Genomic DNA, 21479 nt, shown 5'->3' on the forward strand with positions numbered 1-21479 from the left:
AAAGGAGCAGTTTAGATGTAAAAATGAGAGTTTAGATTAAAACAATGGGAATTTGATGCTAAAATGTCAACCCAGGTGAGCCAATGGCAGCCAGGGGGAAATCTGGAGCAAGAAAAGGAGATTTGGGATGAAAAAGGGGATTGGGGGACAGAATAAAAGGGAGTTATTGTCCAGAAGTCGGAATTTTGGGCCCCAAAAATAGGAATTTGGGTCCTCAGGTGAAAAGTTTGTACCTGAAATGGGAACATTTGGGCCAGGAAGAGAGAATTTGGGCCTAAAAATGGGGAATTTAGGAACTCAGGTAGGGTATTTGGACTGAAAAAGAAGAATTTGGGGCCAAAAATGGGGACTTGGGTCCCAAGGAAGGGGAATTTGTGTGCCCAGATGGGAAATCTGGAGCCAGAAGTGGGAATTTGCCTCCCAAAATGGACAGTTGGGCCCAAAACTGGAGGTTTGAGCAACAAAAACTTAGTTTAGACCCAAAAAGGAGATTTTGTTTTAAAAAATATTAAAGTCTGATGCTAAAAGGTCAACTCAGGTGAGCCAATGGCAGCCGGGGGGAAATTTGGGGCAAGAAGGGGAGATTTGGGATGAAAATGGGATTACGGGCCCAGAAAAAAAGGGAAATTAGGTCCAAAAGTGACAATTTGGGCTCAAAAGTGGGAATTTGGGACCAAAAAAGAACATTTTGGGCACTCAAGTTTCACATTTGGACGCAAAAAGGAGAATTTGGGCCTGAAAAGGGGGAAATTGAGCACTCGGGTGAGAAATTTGGATGCCAAAAGGGGAATAATCTGGGTCCAAAAACCAGAAATTTGCACCCAAAGAAGGGGAATTTGGGTGCCCAGATGAAAAATGTGGACCCAGAAGGGGGAATTTGTCTCCCAAATGGGACATTTTGACCCAAAACTGAGGGTTTCAGCAACAAAATGTGTCAATCTGGATCTTAAAGTGAGAGTTTGGTTTAAAACAAAGGGGAGTCTGACACCTAAATTGGGAGTTTAGGAGAAAATTAAAAGGCTGTTTGGTCTGAAAGGGGAGATTTTGAAGCCAAAAAGGGTCAGTTTGCATCTAAAATAAAAGGAATTTGGGGCCAGAACAGGGAGTAATGAAACCAGGAGCTTGTCATTAACTCATGTTAATGAAAGTGAGGACATGATTATAACTTGAACCAGCCCCACGCTGGATTTGGGGCTGAGCCCAGGAGCCTCAGGCACTGAGAGAAGGGTGAAGAAGCTGCTCCAGGAGTCCAAAGGCAAAGTGCAAGTCCCTTGGAGCATCAGTGGCCCCAGGGAGGGCAGGGAGTGGCAAAGGCTCCCCAGGGAGTGGGGAGAGCAGATCCTGGAGGCCAGGACTGCAGGGAGCCAAAGGCTGTGAGCAGGAACTGCAATGCTGAGCAAGCCCTGGCTGGCTGGAGGCAGCAGAAAGGCCAAGCCCTGAGCCCAGGCCTGGCACAGCAGGGCCTGTCCCTCACGGGGGGCTCGGGGCTGTTCCTGGGGCAGGGGGATGTGAGGGGCAGCAAGGACAAATGCCATCAACCTGTGGGACCCTGCAGATCCTCATGGAACCAAGGGCCAGCGTGAGCCAGCAGGGCCTGACGCAAACAAGAGGCCCCTGGGAGCCTGCGGGGCTGCAACAGCCCACAGCACTCCAGTGATGGCGGCAACCAAAGGCTCCTTGACTTGCCTTTGGTGCACGGGACAAACCCCAGCAGATATTCTCAAGGGACACAGGGGCAAAGAATATTCTTAGTTGCAAGGGACCCCCAAGGACCAGCAATTCCAGCTGTCAAATGAATGGCCCACACAGGGATTGAAGCCACAGCCTCGCTGATATCAGCACCATGCTCTGACCAACGGAGCTCAGAGGTGAAAACCACACAGAATTTTACTGGCAAAGTACAGAGAACCAAGGAACTTGGGCAAAGCATTTAATACAACATTCAGCTGAACATAAAACACTTTCCACAGCAATGACTGCATTAAGTTAGCCCATTTAACCTGCAAACCTTTAACCCTTGAGGTGTTACGGTACCCAAAATCATTCACTGCAGAGCCAGAGAAGCAATGAGGAATGATCCTGAATACACAGGTCAGGGCAGGCACTTGATTTTATTTAAATGCACAGGTAACACACCTCTTGCAGGTTTTTATATTTCAAAAGAAAGGTAGATATTCATGTAGAAATACAAAAAGTAATACTACAGTATTTGTAAATCACACAACAACAGTAGAAAAAGTTACCAATGAATAAATGCACAAACAGAGAATAATAAGGCTGAGATTCCAAAGAGTTACATTCAAAAGGCTCTGCAGCAGAAATAAGAGTTTAATACTTCAGAAAATACAGAGTCATCGATTTTCTCAGGGCAGCCTTGAGCTCCTGGTTCCTCAGGCTGTAGATGAGGGGGTTCAGGGCTGGAGACACCACTGAGTACAGAACTGACACTGCCAGATCCAGGGATGGGGAGGAGATGGAGGAAGGCTTCAGGTTGGCAAAGGCTGCAGTGCTGAGGAACAGCGAGAGCACGGCCAGGTGAGGGAGGCAGGTGGAAAAGGCTTTGTGCCGTCCCTGCTCAGAGGGGATCCTCAGCACAGCCCTGAAGATCTGCACATAGGAGAAAACAATGAACACAAAACAGACAAAACCTAAACAGGCACCAATCACAATAAGTCCAGCTTTCCTGAGGTAGGATTTGGAGCAGGAGAGCTTGAGGATGTGTGGGATTTCACAGAAGAACTGGCCCAGGGCATTGCCCTGGCACAGGGGCAGGGAAAATGTATTGGCTGTGTGCAGCAGAGCATTGAGAAAGGCACTGGCCCAGGCAGCTGCTGCCATGTGGGCACAAGCTCTGCTGCCCAGGAGGGTCCCGTAGTGCAGGGGTTTGCAGATGGACACGTAGCGGTCGTAGCACATGATGGTCAGCAGGAAATACTCTGCTGAGATGAAAAAGGCAAACAGAAACAGCTGTGCAGCACATCCTGAGTAGGAGATGGTCCTGGTGTCCCAGAGGGAATTGTGCATGGCTTTGGGCACAGTGGTGCAGATGCAGCCCAGGTCAGTGAGGGCCAGGTTGAGCAGGAAGAAGAACATGGGGCTGTGCAGGTGGTGGCTGCAGGCTATGGCACTGATGATGAGGGTGTTGCCCAGGAGGGCAGCCAGGGAGATGCCCAGGAAGAGGCAGAAGTGCAGGAGCTGCAGCTGCCGCGTGTCTGCCAGTGCCAGCAGGAGGAAGTGGCTGAAGGAGCTGCTGTTGGACATTTGCTGCCTAAGGAAATTTTTATCTGTGGAGGAGAAAAACACAGCACAGGGTCAGGCCACAATTCTATGAGCAAAATATGTTGCCTATCTTATAGCAATTTAACATTCAGGGTCTGTCTTTTTACAAACATTTCTCTGCATTCCCCTCACCTGGGCTCTGGGATTTGCAGGCACTGAGAGCAGGGACTCACAAATGGGCTCTGGAGGATTCCTTCTTCTTGTGCAGTGAGAGGCAAACGAGAACACTGGCTGATCTCCAATTAACTGAAGTCGTGATACACCAAAAAGCTGTTCAGATTTCCTGTTGGCAATTTGCTCATCTGAAGAACTGAGCTGAGGAAATTCCTTGTATTTGTTCATCCAGTCACACCTGCTGCAGTTAGGAGAGGTTGTGGGTGTTTGAAATGCCTGACATTTCTAATGCACTGCAGGTGAAATGGTGTGGGTGTGAGAGGCACAGGGATGGTCTCAGTGCAGGGACAAGAGAGCAGCTCTGCCCATCAGGGCTGTTCTCACTGCTCCTTGCTGGCAGCTTAGAGCTGAAGGAGAGGCACCCAGAGGAGTTCCCCGAGAGAAACAGGGCATTGCTGAGAGCAGAGAGCTCTGGCTTCAGAGAGCACAGTGACAGAGCCCTCGCCTTCTCTCAGGGTGTCTCTTTAGGATCTCAGCTGTCTCCTGCCAGGCTGGGGCACAGAGGGATCATTGCAGCTGAACAGCTGCAGCTGCCCAGCAGCATTTCCCTGGCCCTAGCACTGAGCTGTCTCCTGCACAGGGATCCCAGGCAGCCCAGAGACACCACAGGAGAGCTGTGCCCTTCTGGAGGGCACCCTGCAGCCCTGCAGGACAGCCAGGGAATCAGCTGAACGGCCCCTGAATGGCGAGAGCTGGGCACTCTGCTCCCACAGACACATCTCCACAGCAGCATCCAAAGGCTCCCTGCCTGGACAGGCACCTGCCACCCCCAAACCCTTGCACTGCCTCAGCAAACTCACTGGTGGCAACAAGGACACACAGGCACCTGGGGATGGCAGGGAAATGCCACAATGCTGCTGCCAGGGGAGGAGGGACACAGAGACTGATGGAAATCAGGGGCTTCTCCTTCCCTGGGCTCCGGCTGCTGCAGGGGCAAAGCACACCCGAGCCCCCGTGGGCTGAGGGCAGGGGCTCTGCTTAGGCTGGGAAAGGAGCCCGGGCAGGAGTTGCTGGGGGAAGGTGTCTGAGGCACAGGGACAGCAGGGAGGTGCCCACATCCCCCTGGCCAGCATCTCTGGCAGCAGCTCCCTGTCCCTCCCTGCCCGTGTCTCTGCTGAGTGGGGCTGTTCCTGCCAGCAGCGTCTCCCCGTGCCCAGCTCCGCTCCCTGCCAGGGCTCACAGAGTCCATCCCCACCCCACGGCCCCGGCACAGCTCTGCCTGTGCAGGGACCTGTCCTGTGCCTCTCAGGGAGCAGCAGGGAAGCCCCGCTCTGGAGCTTCTTCTGCTCCACACCAGGACATCCAGGAGAGCCACCCTGCCAGGTCCTGTCAGTGCTGGCATTGTCACAGACACTCCCAGCAACTCACCTGCATTGCTCTGCAGCCAGAGACTCACCGTGTCCAGGGGCTGTGCAGATTTCTCCCCTGATGGGGTCTCTCCTGTTCCCCCACCCCAGGCTACCTTGAACCTCTTTCTCACTCCTGCTGCCTGCCCTTGCTGCCTGCAGGTACTGCCCTGCCTGCCCTGTGGCCACCTGCTCTGGCCACCATCCAAATGATCATGGAAACCATGGGATGTGCCAGCCTTAGGAGAAGCCTCCAGGAATGGAAGTTTAGCTTTGCTCTAGCCAGAGAATTATTCTTTCAAACACTGTGAAGATTTCTCCTCTAGCAAGAGCTCAGTCACCCTCCCAGCCCAGGCTGCCTCTCATCTGTCTGTGCCCTGTGCTGTGCCCGGGGTGGCTGCAGGCAGTGCCCCAGCCCTGCTGGGCTGTGCCCAGGAGCTGCTCCTGGCCAGAGCTGTCTCTCTGCAGCGCTGCCCTTGCCAGGAGCTGCCTCTGTGCCAGAGCCCAGCCCAGCTGAACAGCACAGACACAGCACAAGGACTTCTCTTGTGGGTTGGGCGCTGAGTCCCTGAACATCAGTCCCCCAGGGGGAGCTGAAGAAACCTCTCAAGAATTCAAAGTCACAATCCATCTCCAAAGTTTCGTGAGGTTTTAATGGGTCCCACTGAGGCACTCAACTGGGAAAGTGTCCCCAGGTTCCAGGGAGAGCAGAACACTGCAGGCACTGGTGACAGCTGGGGACAAGCAAGGGAAAGGTGTCTCTGGTGCTGAGCAAAGCTGGATGTGTTTCAGGAGTGCAAAGGGCCAAGGGCTGAGCCCCAGCCCCTGGCAAGGCAGATGCTGTCCCTCCCTCATTGCTCAGGGCTCTTCCTGGGCCACTGGCACGTGGGGATGTGCAATGCCAAGGGCAGCACCATGGGGCGGCCCCTGCCAGGCTGCTGAGCAGGGACAAGGAGGCAATGAGGCCCCAGGGCTGCCAGGGTCACTTGTCTCCTCCTCATGGCTCAGGCCCAGGGCCAGCAGCCATGCCCAAAGGGCTGCACAAGTTGCCTCTGGCAGGCCCTTGCAGCTGCTGCCCATCCCTGTGCCCTCTCCAGCCCAGGCTGCCCTACGGTGTCCATGCCCTGCGCCTCTGGCCCTGCAGGCTGTCGTCATCCCCCGGCTGCCCCAGCTCGCTGGGCCCTTCCTTTGTGACAGCTCTGCGTCCTGCCTGCCTCTGCCTGGCCACACAAAGCCTTGGCCTTGATACCAAAAGGGTTAACTCAATTTTTACCGTGCCTGGGAACTTCTAGCACAGGAACAAGGCATGCAGGGCCTGCCTTCCCAGCAAGGATGGTTGGGAGACAAGGAGAAGACATCTGGCTGAAGGGTGCAGTGATGGGAAAAACAAGGACTGAATCTGGGAACTCAGGGTTTGGTTTTATGGAAATGGGTAAATTGTAATATGCATTTAGCCACTGTATAAAAGCAACACACTGGGAGAATCACATGTCCATGTCAGGTTAGGAGTTATCCCACGTTGGACCTCAGGCCTGAATAAATGATGCCCTCTTAAACACCAAATTAGTGTTAAGGAGACTTACTCTGACGTTTCAGAGCCTTGCTGATGGTGGGGCCTCACAGAACCAAGGAGTCAGCTGTGACACTGGGCAAACTCATGGAACAAAGGGTGCATTTTGACACAGCAGAGCCCCATGGAACCAAAATCCATTTTGGCACATTGGGGCCACATTGAACCAATGGTCCATGGTGACACTGAGGAACCTCTTGGAACCAAGGGGCCCTTCTGACACAGCAAGGCCTTGTGGAACCCTGGCCCATGGTGACACCATGGAACCGCACGGAACCAAGGTGACCATGTTCTACTACAGAACCTCAGGGAACAAAGGGCCCATGGTGACACTGCAGAACCAAGGAGACCATGGTGACACTATGGGGCATCATGGAACCAAGGGTCCATTGTGACTCTGCTACCAAAAATGGGAAAAAATAAAAGAAACTGCTTTACAGCAAGGGAGCAGTGAGAAGCAGCATTCTTTATTCAGCCAGATGCACAAGGGGGAATAGCTCTTCCCAAAGGTGTGCGTGCTGGGTACAGGAAAGTTCCTGCTTGTGGACTGTATTTTACATCCATATTCACTGACTGTCACAGAATAAACATACATATGATAATCATTTCTCTGAAATCATTAACATATTTTCTCTTACCTTCATAGCTGTGTTCTTCTGTCCTGGGCGTCTCTTTGGTGGTCCCTGGTGCTTGGTGATGTCAGAGTCAGACCTGACTGCCCGGTGAACTGGTAAAAGTTGGCACAACTGGAGCTGGTCGCTTTCCAATTCTTCTTATACAATGGGCATGGTGCAGTTCCATGGGCCAGGGGGTTTTGAAGAACAAGAACTGTGTGTTCACCCGCTGGAGATGGTTTTTCATCTGGTAACATCCCCCCTTGGAGGCTTGTGAAGCTTTTCTTCTCTTCAAGCCTTGCTAAGCCTCCCATCTGTGGTGTCTGCTGGAATTCAATGCCCTCCCCATCCCAAAGCAGCCCAGCCTTTCCCTCCTGCAGTCTTGGTCTCCAGCACAGCCATGGAGGCTCTTTGGGCTCTGGACTTTTCCTGCAGCTACCAAGGACAGCTGAGCTCTGCCCTTGCCACAGCCAGCCCTGGCCAGCACAGGCCATGCACAGCAATTCCTTGTCTGTGCCTGGCCTTGCTGCCAGCCCTGGCAGCGGCTCCGTGGCCCCTTTGTGCCCCGCTGGCCCAGCCATGGTGGCCCAGCCCCTGGGCAGGCCCAGCCCAGGGCAGGAGCATTGCGGGTGGGCACGGCCCCTGTGCCGTGGTGCCCACAGCAGCCCTGGGGCTCTGTGCCCCATGGCCTCCCTGCTGGGCAGCCTCTCCCAGCTCCTGCAGAGCCCGTGGCACCTGTGGGCCTGCACACACAGCCCTGCCCCAGGCTCTGCCGGGCTCTGGGCCAGCACAGAGGCCGGGCAGGGCTGGCCATGGCCACCAACAGGCCCTGAGCCCTGCAGGAGGATGGAGCTGGGCCACAGCCAAACTCAGCCCAGGCCAAACCTGGGCTCAGCAGCCAGGGCTGGCAGCACCTGGGGACAGAGCCCGGCAGTGACAAATGTCCTGGGCCCCCTCCCTGCCCTGCTCGTGCCACCAAAGGCACAGAGCAGCCTCCTCTCTTGGCCACTTGCCTGTTTTCAATCCCTTGCCCTGTAGGCGCTGGCCCTGCCCCACAAGGCCTGGGCCAAGTCCTGTCCCTCACGCTCACACAGGCTGAGATGGACACTGCTGGTTTCTCTGGCAGGCTCTCTGAGCCCAGCCCAGCTCCCTCCAAGCTGTCCCAGCTGCCCTGAGCTCTCGGCAGCAGCCAGGGCCTCTCCCCAGCACTGCCCAGCCGGCTCTGGCCCCACAGCTCTGCTCAGGGCAGGCTGCTCTGGGCACTGCCCCACGGCCTCAGCCCCTCTGCAGGGCACAGCAGCAGCTGCAGCTCAGAGAGGCCTCAGCCCCAGCCATGGGGGAAAGTGCCTGGCCAAAGGAAAAGGAGGCTCCCTGGGTGCCCTGCTCCCCTCTCCAGGAGATCCTGGCAGCTCTGCAGCCCCTCCTGCCATCCCATCTGCCCAGGCCAGCACCACAGCCCCGGCCTTGGGGCCCTCAAGAGCTGCTCCTGCTCCAGGCCCAGGGCCCATCCCAAAGCTGGGGCAGCCACAAAGCTGTGCCCATTGCTGGTCATTGCTGCTCTCATGAGGATGGATCCTCAGCCACTTGGAGGTTGCTGATGAATTTTACTTTTCCACAGGCCTCTTTTTTCTTGAGCGCTTCAGCTGAGAAATTCAGTGACAAAGGCTCATTAACGTTTGTTCAATCACCCAAACAAGATAAGCCCATAGGAAAAATTCAAGTCGTCAGTTCTTCCGTGGTTAATTAGACCAATTTCAGAAGTGCATTCAAAGTAAATCTACTGTATTGAAAACAATTGAGATATAATTGTTTGGTCCTGTTCAGTTTTCTTTTTCTGTTTCTAATCCCCAGTTGATATTAATCCCCAGCACCCTCTCATACAGTCTGAATAGATCTGAAAATAAACACCCCTTATGGCTGATGATCAATCAGACTTTGTCCCTACCCCCACCCCACCATTTCCCCCATCCAGCCCCTGGGACTCAGAGCAGCCCTGTGCAAATCTGACAAACCATGGCTGTGCCTTGATTTCCCTATGCTCCAGTGCAGCTCATTTGGAAGTTTTCCCACTAAAGTTATGGAGAAATATTAAAAAGAGCTTCTAGGAAATGCACATTCCTGTTCTAAAGGATGTATTTTATTCCTCCTCTCTTTGGAGCAGAGGTGATTGCAGCATTCTGTGATTGATATTGAGCCAGGGTCTCTCCTCAGGAGGTCTGGCCTGCTCAGAGGAGCTGTGCCTTGAGGTGTGAGCCAGTGTGGACAGCCTTGCTCCACATTCCCCAACCCCATCCTCTGTGTCCTCCCTCACCTGGGACCTGCTTTGCTTGGAGAGCTGCCTGCACTCAGCAAAGAGAGGTTTTTCCCTTTTTTTTTTACGCAATCTAAAACTCCCAAGTTTCATTGTTGAAAACAGACGCACTCCTCAAGTATGTGCCAGACCAAGGTGCCACCAAAAGCACTCCAGACCTGCCCTGGGCCAGCTGTGAGGGTGGATCATCATCCCAACCTGCACTGGGCTGTAAGAAACAATTTTGAGAACCCAGATGCAAGTGTTAAACCATGGTTAGCACTTTGTTGTAAACCAGTTCAATTGTTTCATTGTTTATCCCAAGTTCAGGTTATTAGCTCTTTTCTTGTTATGTATTAGCTGTACTTACCCTTTGCTGTCATGTCCCTGTCCCGTCGGGAGATCACCGCCACTGCTCCCCAGAATGGCGTCCCCAGCCCTGAGGAGGAGGATGACACAAGGGCCTGGACGTAAATGAGAGAGACCAGAGACACACAGGATGCACACAGACTAATAAGACTCTGGAAACAACGAGCCACACTAAAAAGAAGAAATCAAGACAGCACCACTGAACGAGGAAGACCCAGAGGAGTCCCCTGACTTCCTCCCAAAAGCTGACTGCACCAAGGGGGAACTCGACCAGGGTGACATCCCAGACTCTGAGCCGAAGAAGGCGAGCATTCCTGTGGACTCCTGTGAGGACAGAAGCTCTGACTCTTCTGTGTGGCAAAGTCAACTTCCTCCTTCACTGTGTGGAATCTGGGAGCAGTGGTGGTGTGTGTGACCCCTCGGGCCCCCACCCAAGCTGACTCTTGGAATAAAGGCATTAGAAAGGACCTCTAGTCCTGCCCAATTTATTTCAGCTGGGGGCTCGTCTGGGATATCCACACCAGAAGAGGACACCGGGGACAGGACGGCCGCCTGCCTCGCTGGACCTCTCGGGACAACCGGCTATTGACTGGGTGGAAGAAGAACAGCCTGGGAAATCGACGTGGAGTAGCACGGACAAGTGAGTAAAAGCTGGTGGCGGGAGTAAGGGGGTGAGCGAGTGAGTGTGAGAGTGAGACGGGGGCCGGCAGCTCGGACCCCCAAAGCGAGTGTGGACCCCTAGTACCGCGCTTCCGGACTCCCATGAGGGGGCCAGCCGGGAAAGGGGGGAAGTGAAAGATCCAAAAGGAGTGATTGAGGCCCTCCTAAGGGGTAAGGAGGGACCCCACCCTGGGCGTGCAGAGGAAGATAGGTGTGTGTGTGGCACACGCAAAAGGGTAGGCCCCCGTGTTAGGGCCAAACACTCTAGCTAGCTTTGGGCATCCTGAGGGCTGAGACACAGGAGAGAGTGGCACATGCCAAGAGTACAGGGTGCCCCGTGGCACTGCTGGCACCAAGAGCCCATAAAGGCCCCATTCCCCAGGGCCGGGCCAGACGTCCCGCAAGGGGCTGTGTCGCTGCGACCGCTCTAGGCTGGGGCATAAACCCACTGGCAGAGGTCCAGAGAGTACCGGGGTGGGGAGTCTGCGGCGTTGGGGCAAGGCAGCAACTTCACACACACACACACACAGAGACACACACACACACACCCACCCACACCCACACACTCACACACACACACTCACACACTCACACATATACACACAAACACACACACTCACACACACACACACACACTCACAGACACACACACACACACACACACACACTCACACATACACACAAACACACACACCCACCCACACACCCACCCACCCACACACAAACACACACACACACTCACAGACACACACACACACAGACACTCACACACTCACACACACACACACATATGCACACGCACACACACACACACACACACACAGATACACACATACACACACACACACAGACATACACACACACAGATACACACATACACACACACACACAGATACACACATACACACACACACACAGACATACACACACACAGATACACACATACACACACACACACAGCTACACACATACACACACACACACACAAACACTCACACACAGACACACACACAAACACTCACACACAGACACACACACACAGATACACACACACACACACAGACACACACACACAGACACACACACACAGACACACACACACAGACACACACACACACACACACACACACACTCACACACACACACAGACATATACACACACACACAGATACACACAGACACACACACACACACACACACACACACTTCTCTTAGCCAAGACCATTCCACCAGGGAGGGGTGGCCAAGCTGCATGGGCAGTGGAAGGCTAGGGAAAGTCAGGGGAGTCTTCAGGTACTGCTTTCCTCCCGGAAAAAAGTAAGTCGGTCACGGTACTAAAAACTAAGACAGTCTCGCTCCTGACTAGGAGAGGTTGAGCCCGGTGGGAAGCAGACAGGGGAGGTCTTAGGAGTACAGTGCTAAGGGCCCTGTCAGCATCAAAGGAGTGCTTCGGGCACAGGCAGGGGTCTAGGGGGGGCAACCACTAGGATTGCCTCCCAGGATCGGAGTGGCATGCCTGCTCCAGTCTTGGATTGGAGGAGCATGCCTGCTCTAATTTAGGAGGAGAAGTGTGAGAGATTCAGTTAAGGAAAACTGGTGTCAATAATTTAATTTTAAGTTGAAAAGGGCCAGATGAGTTGGGTTGTTTAATTATTGGGTTGCCTCTCTGTAATTTCCTGTTTCATAGGGGCACCTTAAAATTTTACAGAAAGACCCGACTGTTGAGTTACCGGTTTGTAATTTTCTGTTTAAGTAGAGGTGTGAAAAGTTAGGTGTGAAAAGGAATGGAGAAGTGTTATAGTAAGAGGAAAACATCCAAAGAAGGAAGAGGACAGAAAGTGAATAATATTTCCCCTAGCAGCCCTCTTGGGCAGCTATTAGATCAATGGGAGAGTTGTGAATTTACAAAAACTCCTGATAAGATAAAAATGATACATTATAGTCTGGAGGTCTGGCCCAAGCTAAATATACAAGGAGGCTGGCCATGGTGGGGGACAAAAGATCTATGGATGTGCACCCAGATAACTCAGTATCCAAGAACAAGTGATGGGCTAGACCCCGAGCAGTTTATTTATGCTGAGTGTTGGTTAAGAAATGCTGAAAATGAAGAAAAAACAAAAATTTGTAAACTAAAGAAAGGAGAAGACCAAGAAAGGGAGAGAAAAAAAGGGAAAGATAACAATAGTAAGGAATGGGATGCCCTCGATCATTTACCTCCTCCTCCTATAGTCCACCCAGCTCCTCCTCCCGCCTATCCTACCTTACCTCCAGCTTTATCTCCAACTGTACCCCATTCTCTAATTGCTCCCAAAAGAGATCAAGGTCCAGATACCACTTCCTGGCCTCCCCCAAACTCTGCTACTACTACTCTGAGCCCTGTTGCCTCTACTCAAACGCTGCCCATCGCAAACCCTGCTTTACCTGTTTCTGGTACTGCTTTCCTGAACCCTCTCTTAAACACTGACCAATCTTCTCCTCCTCATCTTCCAGCCCTGGGTTCAGCCTGTTCTCCTTCCTCTACCACAGTACCATTACCTCCTCCCAGCTGGGGAATGAGCCTCTCTTCCCCCAGCTCTGGCACAACACCTGACCCCATACCCGCTGTTGCTGAGCAGACAAATAACCTGGTAGAGGGGCCTTACTGTCACACCAGGTCAAAAACATCACAAGTAGAGAAATTATTCCCTTTAAAGGAAGATCCAATGCATGGGGTGCCTGGGGGAGTGGGATTTGTGAATGCCCCCTTGACAGCATCTGAAGTTAGAAGTTTTAAGAAAGATTTAGGTAATCTAAGGGAAGATCCAGTAGGCATATCCCACCAGGCTGATCAATTTCTAGGACCCAATGTTTACACCTGGAAAGAGATGAACTCTATCCTTCACATGCTATTTTCCCCAGAGGAAGTCAGATTAATTCGAGCTGCAGGAATAAAAATCTGGGAAAGGGAGAATAGAGTAGGACCACCAGGAGATCATAAAGTGCCTATAGCAGACCCCAGATGGGACCCTAATCGGGAAGAGGGCCGGAGAAGTATGGAGGATTACAGACTCTTAATAATTAGAGGAATAGGAGAGTCTGTTCCCTGGGGTAGTAATACCAAACTGGGGTTTGATGGCACCCAAGAAAAAGATGAGTCTCCAGCAACTTGGCTAAACAGACTAAAACAGAACTTTCAATTTTACTCCAATATTGACCCTGACAGCTTAGAAGGCCAAGTGCTTTTAAAAGTTCAATTTGTAATGAAATCATGGCCAGATATTAGGAGGAAATTAGAAAAATTAGAAGATTGGCAAGAAAAAAGTATAAATGACCTATTAAAAGAAGCTCTAAAAGTTTATTTAAGAAGGGAAGAGGAGAAAACGAAAGCAAAGGCAAGAATCATGGTGGCAGTAGCAAGACAAAGTGTGGGGGCAGATAAACCAACCCTGGCAAGCAAGCCAAAAGGGAGCGGACAAGGAACACCTAAAGGGAGCAAGGAGGTGGATGGGTTAGAAAGAACAACTCTGGACAATAGAAAGTGTTATTATTGTGGGGAAACAGGTCATGTAAGGAGGAACTGTAAGAAGATGCATACTGATGGAGTGATTGCAAGGAAGCAAGATACCTCAGAAAAGATTTTAAGAGGAGATGATTAGGGGTGTCAAGGGCTCGCTATGATGGGGACCCAACAAACCATCAAGAAGAGCCCGTAGTAAACTTTGAGGTGGGTCCCCAAAGCAAGAAATTTGAATTCCTTGTAGATACAGGTGCAGACAAATCAACAATTAACAAATTACCATTAGGAGTCTCTACTGGAAAAGAGTATGTGAGGTGCTAGGTGCGGAAGGGAAGCCATTTAAAGCTTCAGTGATTGAGAATATTGAAATAAAAGGGAATTTTAAGCAATGCTGGGCAGATTTTATCTATCTACCCAACTTAGAGAATAATCTACTGGGAAGAGACCTACAGGTTCAGCTAGGAGTAGGAATTATTCCACAGGGTGGGAAAATGGTAGTGAAAATAATGAAGTTAACTCAAGGTGACATAGAAGAAATCAATCCGGAAGTGTGGGCTGAAGAGGATAAATATGGATATTTAAATATTCCAGCAATAGAAATTGAAATACAAAAGGATACCCCTCCAATCAGAATTAAACAATACCCCATTTCCCCAGAGAGTAAAAAGGGCTTAGCTCCAGGTATCGAGCAGTTATTAGAAAAGGGAGTATTAGGAACATGTATGTCCCCACACAGCACCCCCATTTGAGCAGTCAAAAAGGCAGAGGGAAATACGGATTAGTTCAGGATTTAAGAGAGATCAATAAGAGAACCATTTCCAGATACCCGGTGGTACCTAATCCCTACACGCTCCTTAGCCAAATCCCCACCGAACACGCATGGTTCACAACAATTGACCTAAAAGTGCTTTTTGGGCTTGCCCCCGGCTGAGTCACATCGAGACTGGTTTGTGTTCAAGTGGGAAGATCTGGACAAGAAAAGAAAACAAGAGTTGAGGTGGACCCACCTTCTGCAAGGGTTCACAGGCTCCCCCAACCTTTTTGGGCAGGCTTTAGAAAAACTCCTAGAGCAATTTATTAGTGAAAAAAGTGTCCAAATACTACAGTATGTAGATGATATACTAATTTCAGGGGAAGAGTGAGAAAAAGTTAGGAATACCAGTATTCAGTTATTAAATTTTTTGGGAGAAAAAGGTCCCAGAAGAAATTACAATTTGTAGAAGCAGAGGTCACCTCTCTGGGATATATAATTGGAAAGGGATATAAGAAATTAAGCCCATAAAGGATTTCTGGCATATTAGCAATACCAGCCCCAAAAACAAAGAGAGACCTAAGAAAATTGTTAGGTCTGATTGGGTATTGCAGGTTGTGGATCGATGAATATACGCAGAGTGTCAAATTTCTTTATGAAAAATTAGTGAGCTCTGAACCTGTAAGTTGGACAGAGGAAGACAAAGAACAGCTAAAGAGGTTGAAGGAAAAATTATCCTCTGCCCCAGTTTTGAGTTTACCGGAGCTAAGAAAGGAGTTTAAATTGTTCGTGAACATCGAAGGGGGAGTGGCTTACGGAGTCTTGACACAAGAGTGGGGGGATTTAAAAAACCTGTAGCTTATCTCTCCAAATTATTAGACCCAGTAGCAAAGGGATGGCCAACATGTTTACAAGCCATTGCAGCAGCAGCTATCCTAACTGAAGAAGCCCAGAAGCTGACTCCCCATGACCTTAAAACTGTGTTGAGCCAAAAAGCCCCACAGTGGTTAACCGATTCAAGACTGCTAAAATATGAAATTATTCTAATAGAAATTTGAAAATTTGGAACTAGTCCCCTCTAACTGCCAGAACCCAGCACAATTTCCGAGTGGAACACCACTTAAAGAACCAGAACATGATTGTCTTGAGCTGACAGACTACCAAACTAAGGTGAGGGAAGATCTGGAGGATATTCCCTTGCCCTATGGAGAAAGATTGTTTACAGATGGTTCTTCCAGAGTGACAGATGGGAAAAGGGTCTCAGGGTATGCCATAATAAATGGAAACCAGATGCAAGTAGAGGAAAGGGGAAAACTACCTTCTAGTTGGTCAGCCCAATGTTGTGAACTGTACACCCTGAAAAGAGGATTAGACTTGCTGGAAGGAGGCCAAGGAACTATTGACACAGACTCAAAGTATGCGTTTGGGATTGTACATACTTTTGGGAAGATTTGGGAAGGTCAGGGATTCCTATATTCAAAAGGAAAAAACTTAATTAATGAGGAATTAGTGAAGCAAGTTCTAGACTCCTTGATGAAACCAGCAGAAATAGCTATAGTACATATAAAAGGGCATCAAAAGGGAAACACCATAGAAGCAACAGGAAACCAGTTAGCTGAGCAGGAAGCAAAGAAGGCAGCTTTAGACTCAGGAGATCCAGTAAAAGTGTTAGCATTAAAAGAAACTCCAAACAAAATAGAAGAAGAAAAGGAGCTGAACTTTAGTGAGGAAGAACTGAAACACATAAAGGAACTGGGGTTACATCCAGGAGAGCATGGGGAATGGTTAACCCCTGATGGGCGCAAATACTTGAACAAAGCCTTAGCCCGGAGAGTTCTAACTGAGTGGCACAAACTCACCCATTGGGGAATTCAAGGATTATGTGATCACTTTTTAAAAGACCACCTATGTATTGGGGTATATAAAACAGCCAAAGGAGTCACCCAGGGCTGCATGGCGTGTCAGAAGGTGAATCATAAAGCAATGAAAAAGACTACAGCAGGGGGTAGAGAATTGGCTCTAAGACCTTTTCAAAACATTCAAGTAGATTTCATGGACATGCCCCCTGTGCAGGGATACAAGTATCTGCTGGTGATAGTAGACACCTCACACATTGGGTGGAAGCCTTTCCAACAAGAAACGAGACAGCCCAAATGGTCTCGAAGATAATTTTAGAGGAAGTAATTCCCCAATACGGGTTAGTGAATAATATGGATTCAGACCGAGGTCCACACTTTGTGGCACAGTCATTACATCAAATCATCAAAGCATTAGGTATAAAATGGAGGCTACATACTCCATGGCATCTCCAAAGTTCAGGAAGAGTCAAAAGAATGAATAAGACTCTTAAAAATGTACTAACAAAATTGATTGAGGAAACAAAACTCAATTGGTTTAAATGTTTACCTCTTGCCTTGTTGTGTGTATGAACAAGGCCTTGGTCTGACTTGTGGGTATCCCCCTACGAAATGATGTTCAGGTTCCCCTTCTTATTAACACCCTAGAGCACTGGAGATTACCTCGAGGGAGAGGATGCAGTCCAGAGATATTTGAGGACTATAAGTAAGACCCCAGAAAATCTCAGAAAAAAGGGATACCTTCCCCAAACCTCTCCTCTAGACACCAATGTACATTAACATTAACTCTGGGGATTGGGTATTGATAAAGTCCTGGAATAAAAAACCATTAACTCCAACATTTGAAGGACCATTCCAAGTACTTCTCACAACCCATATGTCAGTGAGGACCCTGGAAAAAGGTTGGACCCACGTAATCAGAGTGAAAGGATCAGTCCCTCCTCCAGAAGGAACTCTGGACTCAACTGCAACTTCTACAAGCTCTCCAGAGTGGGTTGTAGTCAGGCAACCTGAAATACTCAGATTCACTCTCAAAAAGAAACCTAAAGACAGATTGATAATAGACAGTGATACAAACTGGGAACAACAGTTAAGTGAAACAGTTTGTAGCAGTTGTTAAAACAGTTTTACCATATTGTTGTAAGAACGGTTTTGTAATATTATAAGCTTGTAAGTGAGTTGTAAGAATTACTGAAAAGGTTTTGCTATATTGTGAGTTTAGAGAAGGTGTAAAAAGGGTTCTCAGAACAAGATCTCCAAAATCTCCTCCGAGGCATTTCCTAAGCTATTCCAAATTGACAGGGAAATAGAGAAGGAGTTAGCTCAAACAAAGACCTGGGACCTTACAGTCTCCCTGTTACTAGGAGGCAAGACTGGGTGGACTGATCAAGGTGATGGCCCATACCAGACTCCTAGGAGGATATGTGATTTTTATGCTCTTTGGAAGCACCATGAGTAATGGGGCAAGCCCCTGCACCAAATGTTATCATCTCCTGTATGATGGGGAAGACTTGGTGTCACTGCTAAGGGTCCACACTGACATAAACCCGAGCTGCATAGATCCTTCTCAGCTGACTACCTGTCAGGAAGAGGGAAAAGTTTATTGGATGGCCCAAAATACTGCCTCTTATAGGCAATGTTTACTTGGAGAATGCCCTGCTGGAGATACCTGGCTCTGCTTTGAGTGAGAAACTAATCAAAAAAACCTAGTAAAACAGATAAAAGTAAGAGATGAACTTAAAGACAATTTAGAAATATCTACTGGGAAGAATTTGTTTATTGACCTAGTAGAAAGAATCAGCAAAGAATTAAATCTAAAAGACTGTTGGGTGTGTGGGAGCACTCAAATGTCAGAAATTTGGCCCTGGGAAGGGACCAGTCTAAGCCCCTTAGAAATCCTGAAGTGGAAACAGACCAAACAAGAATCAGGAATTGTAAAAACAAGGGGGAAGGAACAATGGAACCTAAAGTCAAAAATAATTGGGGAAGAATTCATTACAAGAAAAGGAAAAATGTGTAAGACCCCAGCTGGAAAGATGGTGTGCAAAAGGTATTTAATAATTAAAGATACAAACACTAAATGGGTCCCCTGAGAACCAAACAGGTATTGGTCCATTGGAAAGAAGGAGAAGGGATGTATCTATCATGAGGATTATGGGTTGCATGATTGTGCTGAGAATGGAATAAACCCCTTTTGGGGAATAAGGGAAATGTCTAAGTATTGGGAATTTCCATTTACAACAAGCAACAACTTCTGGGAAGCCCCTGAGAATCTATTTTGGATTTGTGGTGACAAAGCATATACCAAATTACCTGAAGATTGGGCAGGGAGCTGCACAATAGGGGTTGTTAAACCTGCTTTCTTCCTGCTCCCGAAAGAAGCTGGATCCACCTTAGGAGTACCTATATATGATGATTTGAGGAAATCCCAGAGAAGAAAAAGAGATACTATTGAAGTAGGGGTGACCAAAAATGGAAGGGAAAGATACAGACCCCTGAAGAAATAATTAAAATGTATGGGCCAGCTACTTGGGCCCAAGATGGGTCCTGGGGATACCGCACCCCAATTTATATGTTAAATTGCATCATTCGACTTCAAGCAGTACTAGAAATAATATCCAATCAAACCAACATCGCCCTTGATCACATCAGTGATCAATTATCCCAAACAAGGTCAGTCATACACCAAATTAGGCTGGCTGGAGATTACTTATTGGCAGACGAGGGAGGAATCTGCGGGAAATTTAATTTTTCAGAGTGCTGCCTAGAAATAAATGACAGAAGTGAAGTGATCAGAAATATTTCAAAGGAAATTCGTAAAATAGCATATGTGGGAACACAAGAGTGGACACCTTTAATAAACACCAGTTGGTGGGATGAGTTCTGGTCAATGAAAGGGCAATGGTGGAAAAAAGCAGCATTTATTATGGTATGTGCATTAGCAGCATTGACATTCTTACCATGTATACTCCCTTGTCTGGTTTGAATAATTACCTATATAACTCAAATAAGTGCCTCAGCCCAAGGAGCAGTAACCCCACTACTGGCCCAACAGAAAATTATGAAAATAGAACGCCATGAAGCACAATAGAAATCTATTAATAGAAAATAGAAGACCATGAAAGTGAAAAAGAAATCTATAACAAATATCAGAAGTTGCAAAATTACATTTGCAAGAGCCAGAGACTGCAGATTGATGCAGATTCAAGTCTGATCAAAACCTAAGAGGGGGGGTATTGTAAGAAACAATTTTGAGAACCCGGATGCAAGTGTTAAACCTTGGTTAGTGCTTTGTTGTAAACCAGTTCAATTGTTTCGTTGTTTATCCCAAGTTCAGGTTATTAGCTCTTTTCTTGTTATGTATTAGCTGTACTTACCCTTTGCTGTCATGTCCCTGTCCCGTTGGGAGATCACCGCCACTGCTCCCCAGAATGGCGTCCCCAGCCCTGAGGAGGAGGATGACACAAGGGCCTGGACGTAAATGAGAGAGACCAGAGACACACAGGATGCACACAGACTAATAAGACTCCGGAAACAACGAGCCACACTAAAGAGAAGAAATCAAGACAGCACCACCGAATGGGGAAGACCCAGAGGAGTCCCCTGACTTCCTCCCAAAAGCTGACAGCACCAAGGGGGAACTCGACCAGGGTGACATCCCAGACTCTGAGCCGAAGAAGACGAGCATTCCTGCGGACTCCTGTGAGGACAGAAGCTCTGACTCTGCCGTGTGGCAAAGTCAACTTCCTCCTTCACTGTGTGGAATCTGGGAGCAGTGGCGGTGTGTGTGACCCCTCGGGCCCCCACCCAAGCTGATTCTTGTATTAAAAACATTAAAAAGGACCTCTAGTCCTGCCCAATTTATTTCATGGCCCACTGCAAGGGGCTGTGGCCATGGACACTGCACTGACCCCACTGCTGGGTTTGGGTTCCATGGCAACTGGGAGAAGTTCAAGTTTCCTTGCAAACAGTGGGGAGAACTGGGACATACTGGGGAACACTGGGAATGCTGTGGGAGACACTGGGACATACTGGGAGTGATACTGGGGCGGGCTGGGACAAGCTGGGAACACGAGGAATGCTGAGGGGGAACCAGGGTGGGTTGGGATGGACTTGGGGGTACACTGAGACATACTGGGACAGACCAGGACACACTGGGCGTGACACTGGGGGATACTGGGACATACTGGGGACACTGGGAACACTGTGGGGAAAACTGGGGGACACTGGGGTGTTGTATGGATGACGCTGGGGGGAACTGGAAAGGAATGGGAATGAACTCAGGTGTATTGGGAGGGACTGGGCTCTATTGGGAGGGTCTGGAGGAGCACTGGGGTTGAACAGGGCTGTACTAGGGATGAACTGGGCTGTACTGGAAGGGCCAACAGGGGCACTGGGGTTGTACTGGGCTGTACTGGGGATGAACTGGGCTGTATTGGGAGGAACTGGAAGAGTTGAATGTGCTGTTCCCGCCTCTGCCATCACCCATTGGCCAAAGATCCCGCCAATCAGCGCCCTCAGCCAATCAGCACCGAGCATCAGGGACTCGGGGGCGGGGCCGACAGTCGGCGCCATTTTTCCTTTTTGCCTCTCACTCCCGTCATGCCCCGCGCTCCACAGAACCCCGGGATCGCCCCCATCTGTCCCGTAAGTGTCCCCCAGACCCTCCAGGATCCCTGAGTGCCCCCTCAGCGCCCATTCGGGACCCCCAAAGTGTCCCCGGATCCCCTGAATGCTCCCGACCCCACAGATGTCCGTTACAGCCACTTCTGGGAATTCATCTCCTGTCATTCCCCGCGGCCTCTGAGCCCTTCAGAACACAGTCCCGAGACTAAAATTACTGCCGCGACCCTCCCCCAAAATACCTGCCGTGCCCCGCGCCGTAAAGAGCCCGCTTAGAGCTCCCGAGGCTCACTCCAAGTGCTCCCGAGCCGTACACGTTCCCCCCGAGGACCTCCAGCCACGGCTCGGACACAAAAGTGTCCCCCAAGGGCCTTCCCGGACCCCCATAGGCCCCTTCCGAGCCACTTCCGGGACTACAGCTCCCATCATGCTCTGCGGCGTACATAGAGCG

At 49.7% G+C, this 21479-nt stretch overlaps 2 protein-coding genes across 14 annotated transcripts in view; one reads left to right on the forward strand and one right to left on the reverse strand.

Annotated features, from left to right (window-relative positions):
- LOC147649098 (olfactory receptor 14J1-like) overlaps positions 1–21479 on the forward strand; it is a 124017-nt gene that overhangs the window by 22437 nt on the left and 80101 nt on the right. The gene's annotated exons all lie outside the window — the stretch shown is intronic.
- LOC147649099 (olfactory receptor 14J1-like) lies at positions 1914–21453 on the reverse strand. Of its 13 annotated transcripts, none has more exons than XM_086865088.1 (7): positions 21271–21453; positions 19783–19851; positions 9644–9712; positions 7210–8626; positions 7008–7096; positions 3412–3634; positions 1914–3284 (listed from the first exon to the last, which is right to left on the reverse strand). In XM_086865088.1, the coding sequence occupies exon 7, from the start codon at positions 3259–3261 to the stop codon at positions 2329–2331; it is 933 nt and encodes a 310-aa protein (XP_086721214.1). In that variant the 5' UTR covers positions 3262–3284; positions 3412–3634; positions 7008–7096; positions 7210–8626; positions 9644–9712; positions 19783–19851; positions 21271–21453; the 3' UTR covers positions 1914–2328. The 13 variants fall into 13 exon arrangements, with proteins under 13 accessions (XP_086721214.1, XP_086721211.1, XP_086721209.1 ...); XM_086865085.1 differs by having other exon boundaries at positions 19783–19876; positions 21271–21445; XM_086865083.1 differs by having other exon boundaries at positions 9644–9737; positions 19783–19876; positions 21271–21445.

This window comes from Cyanistes caeruleus, chromosome 28 (genome assembly GCF_971803275.1).
Source record: "Cyanistes caeruleus chromosome 28, bCyaCae1.hap1.1, whole genome shotgun sequence".
Taxonomy (NCBI): domain Eukaryota; kingdom Metazoa; phylum Chordata; class Aves; order Passeriformes; family Paridae; genus Cyanistes; species Cyanistes caeruleus.

Bases quoted from the DNA above. Each gene is read 5' to 3' on its own strand.
- LOC147649099 (XM_086865088.1), bottom strand. From the start codon at position 3,261: ATGTCCAACAGCAGCTCCTTCAGCCACTTCCTCCTGCTGGCACTGGCA.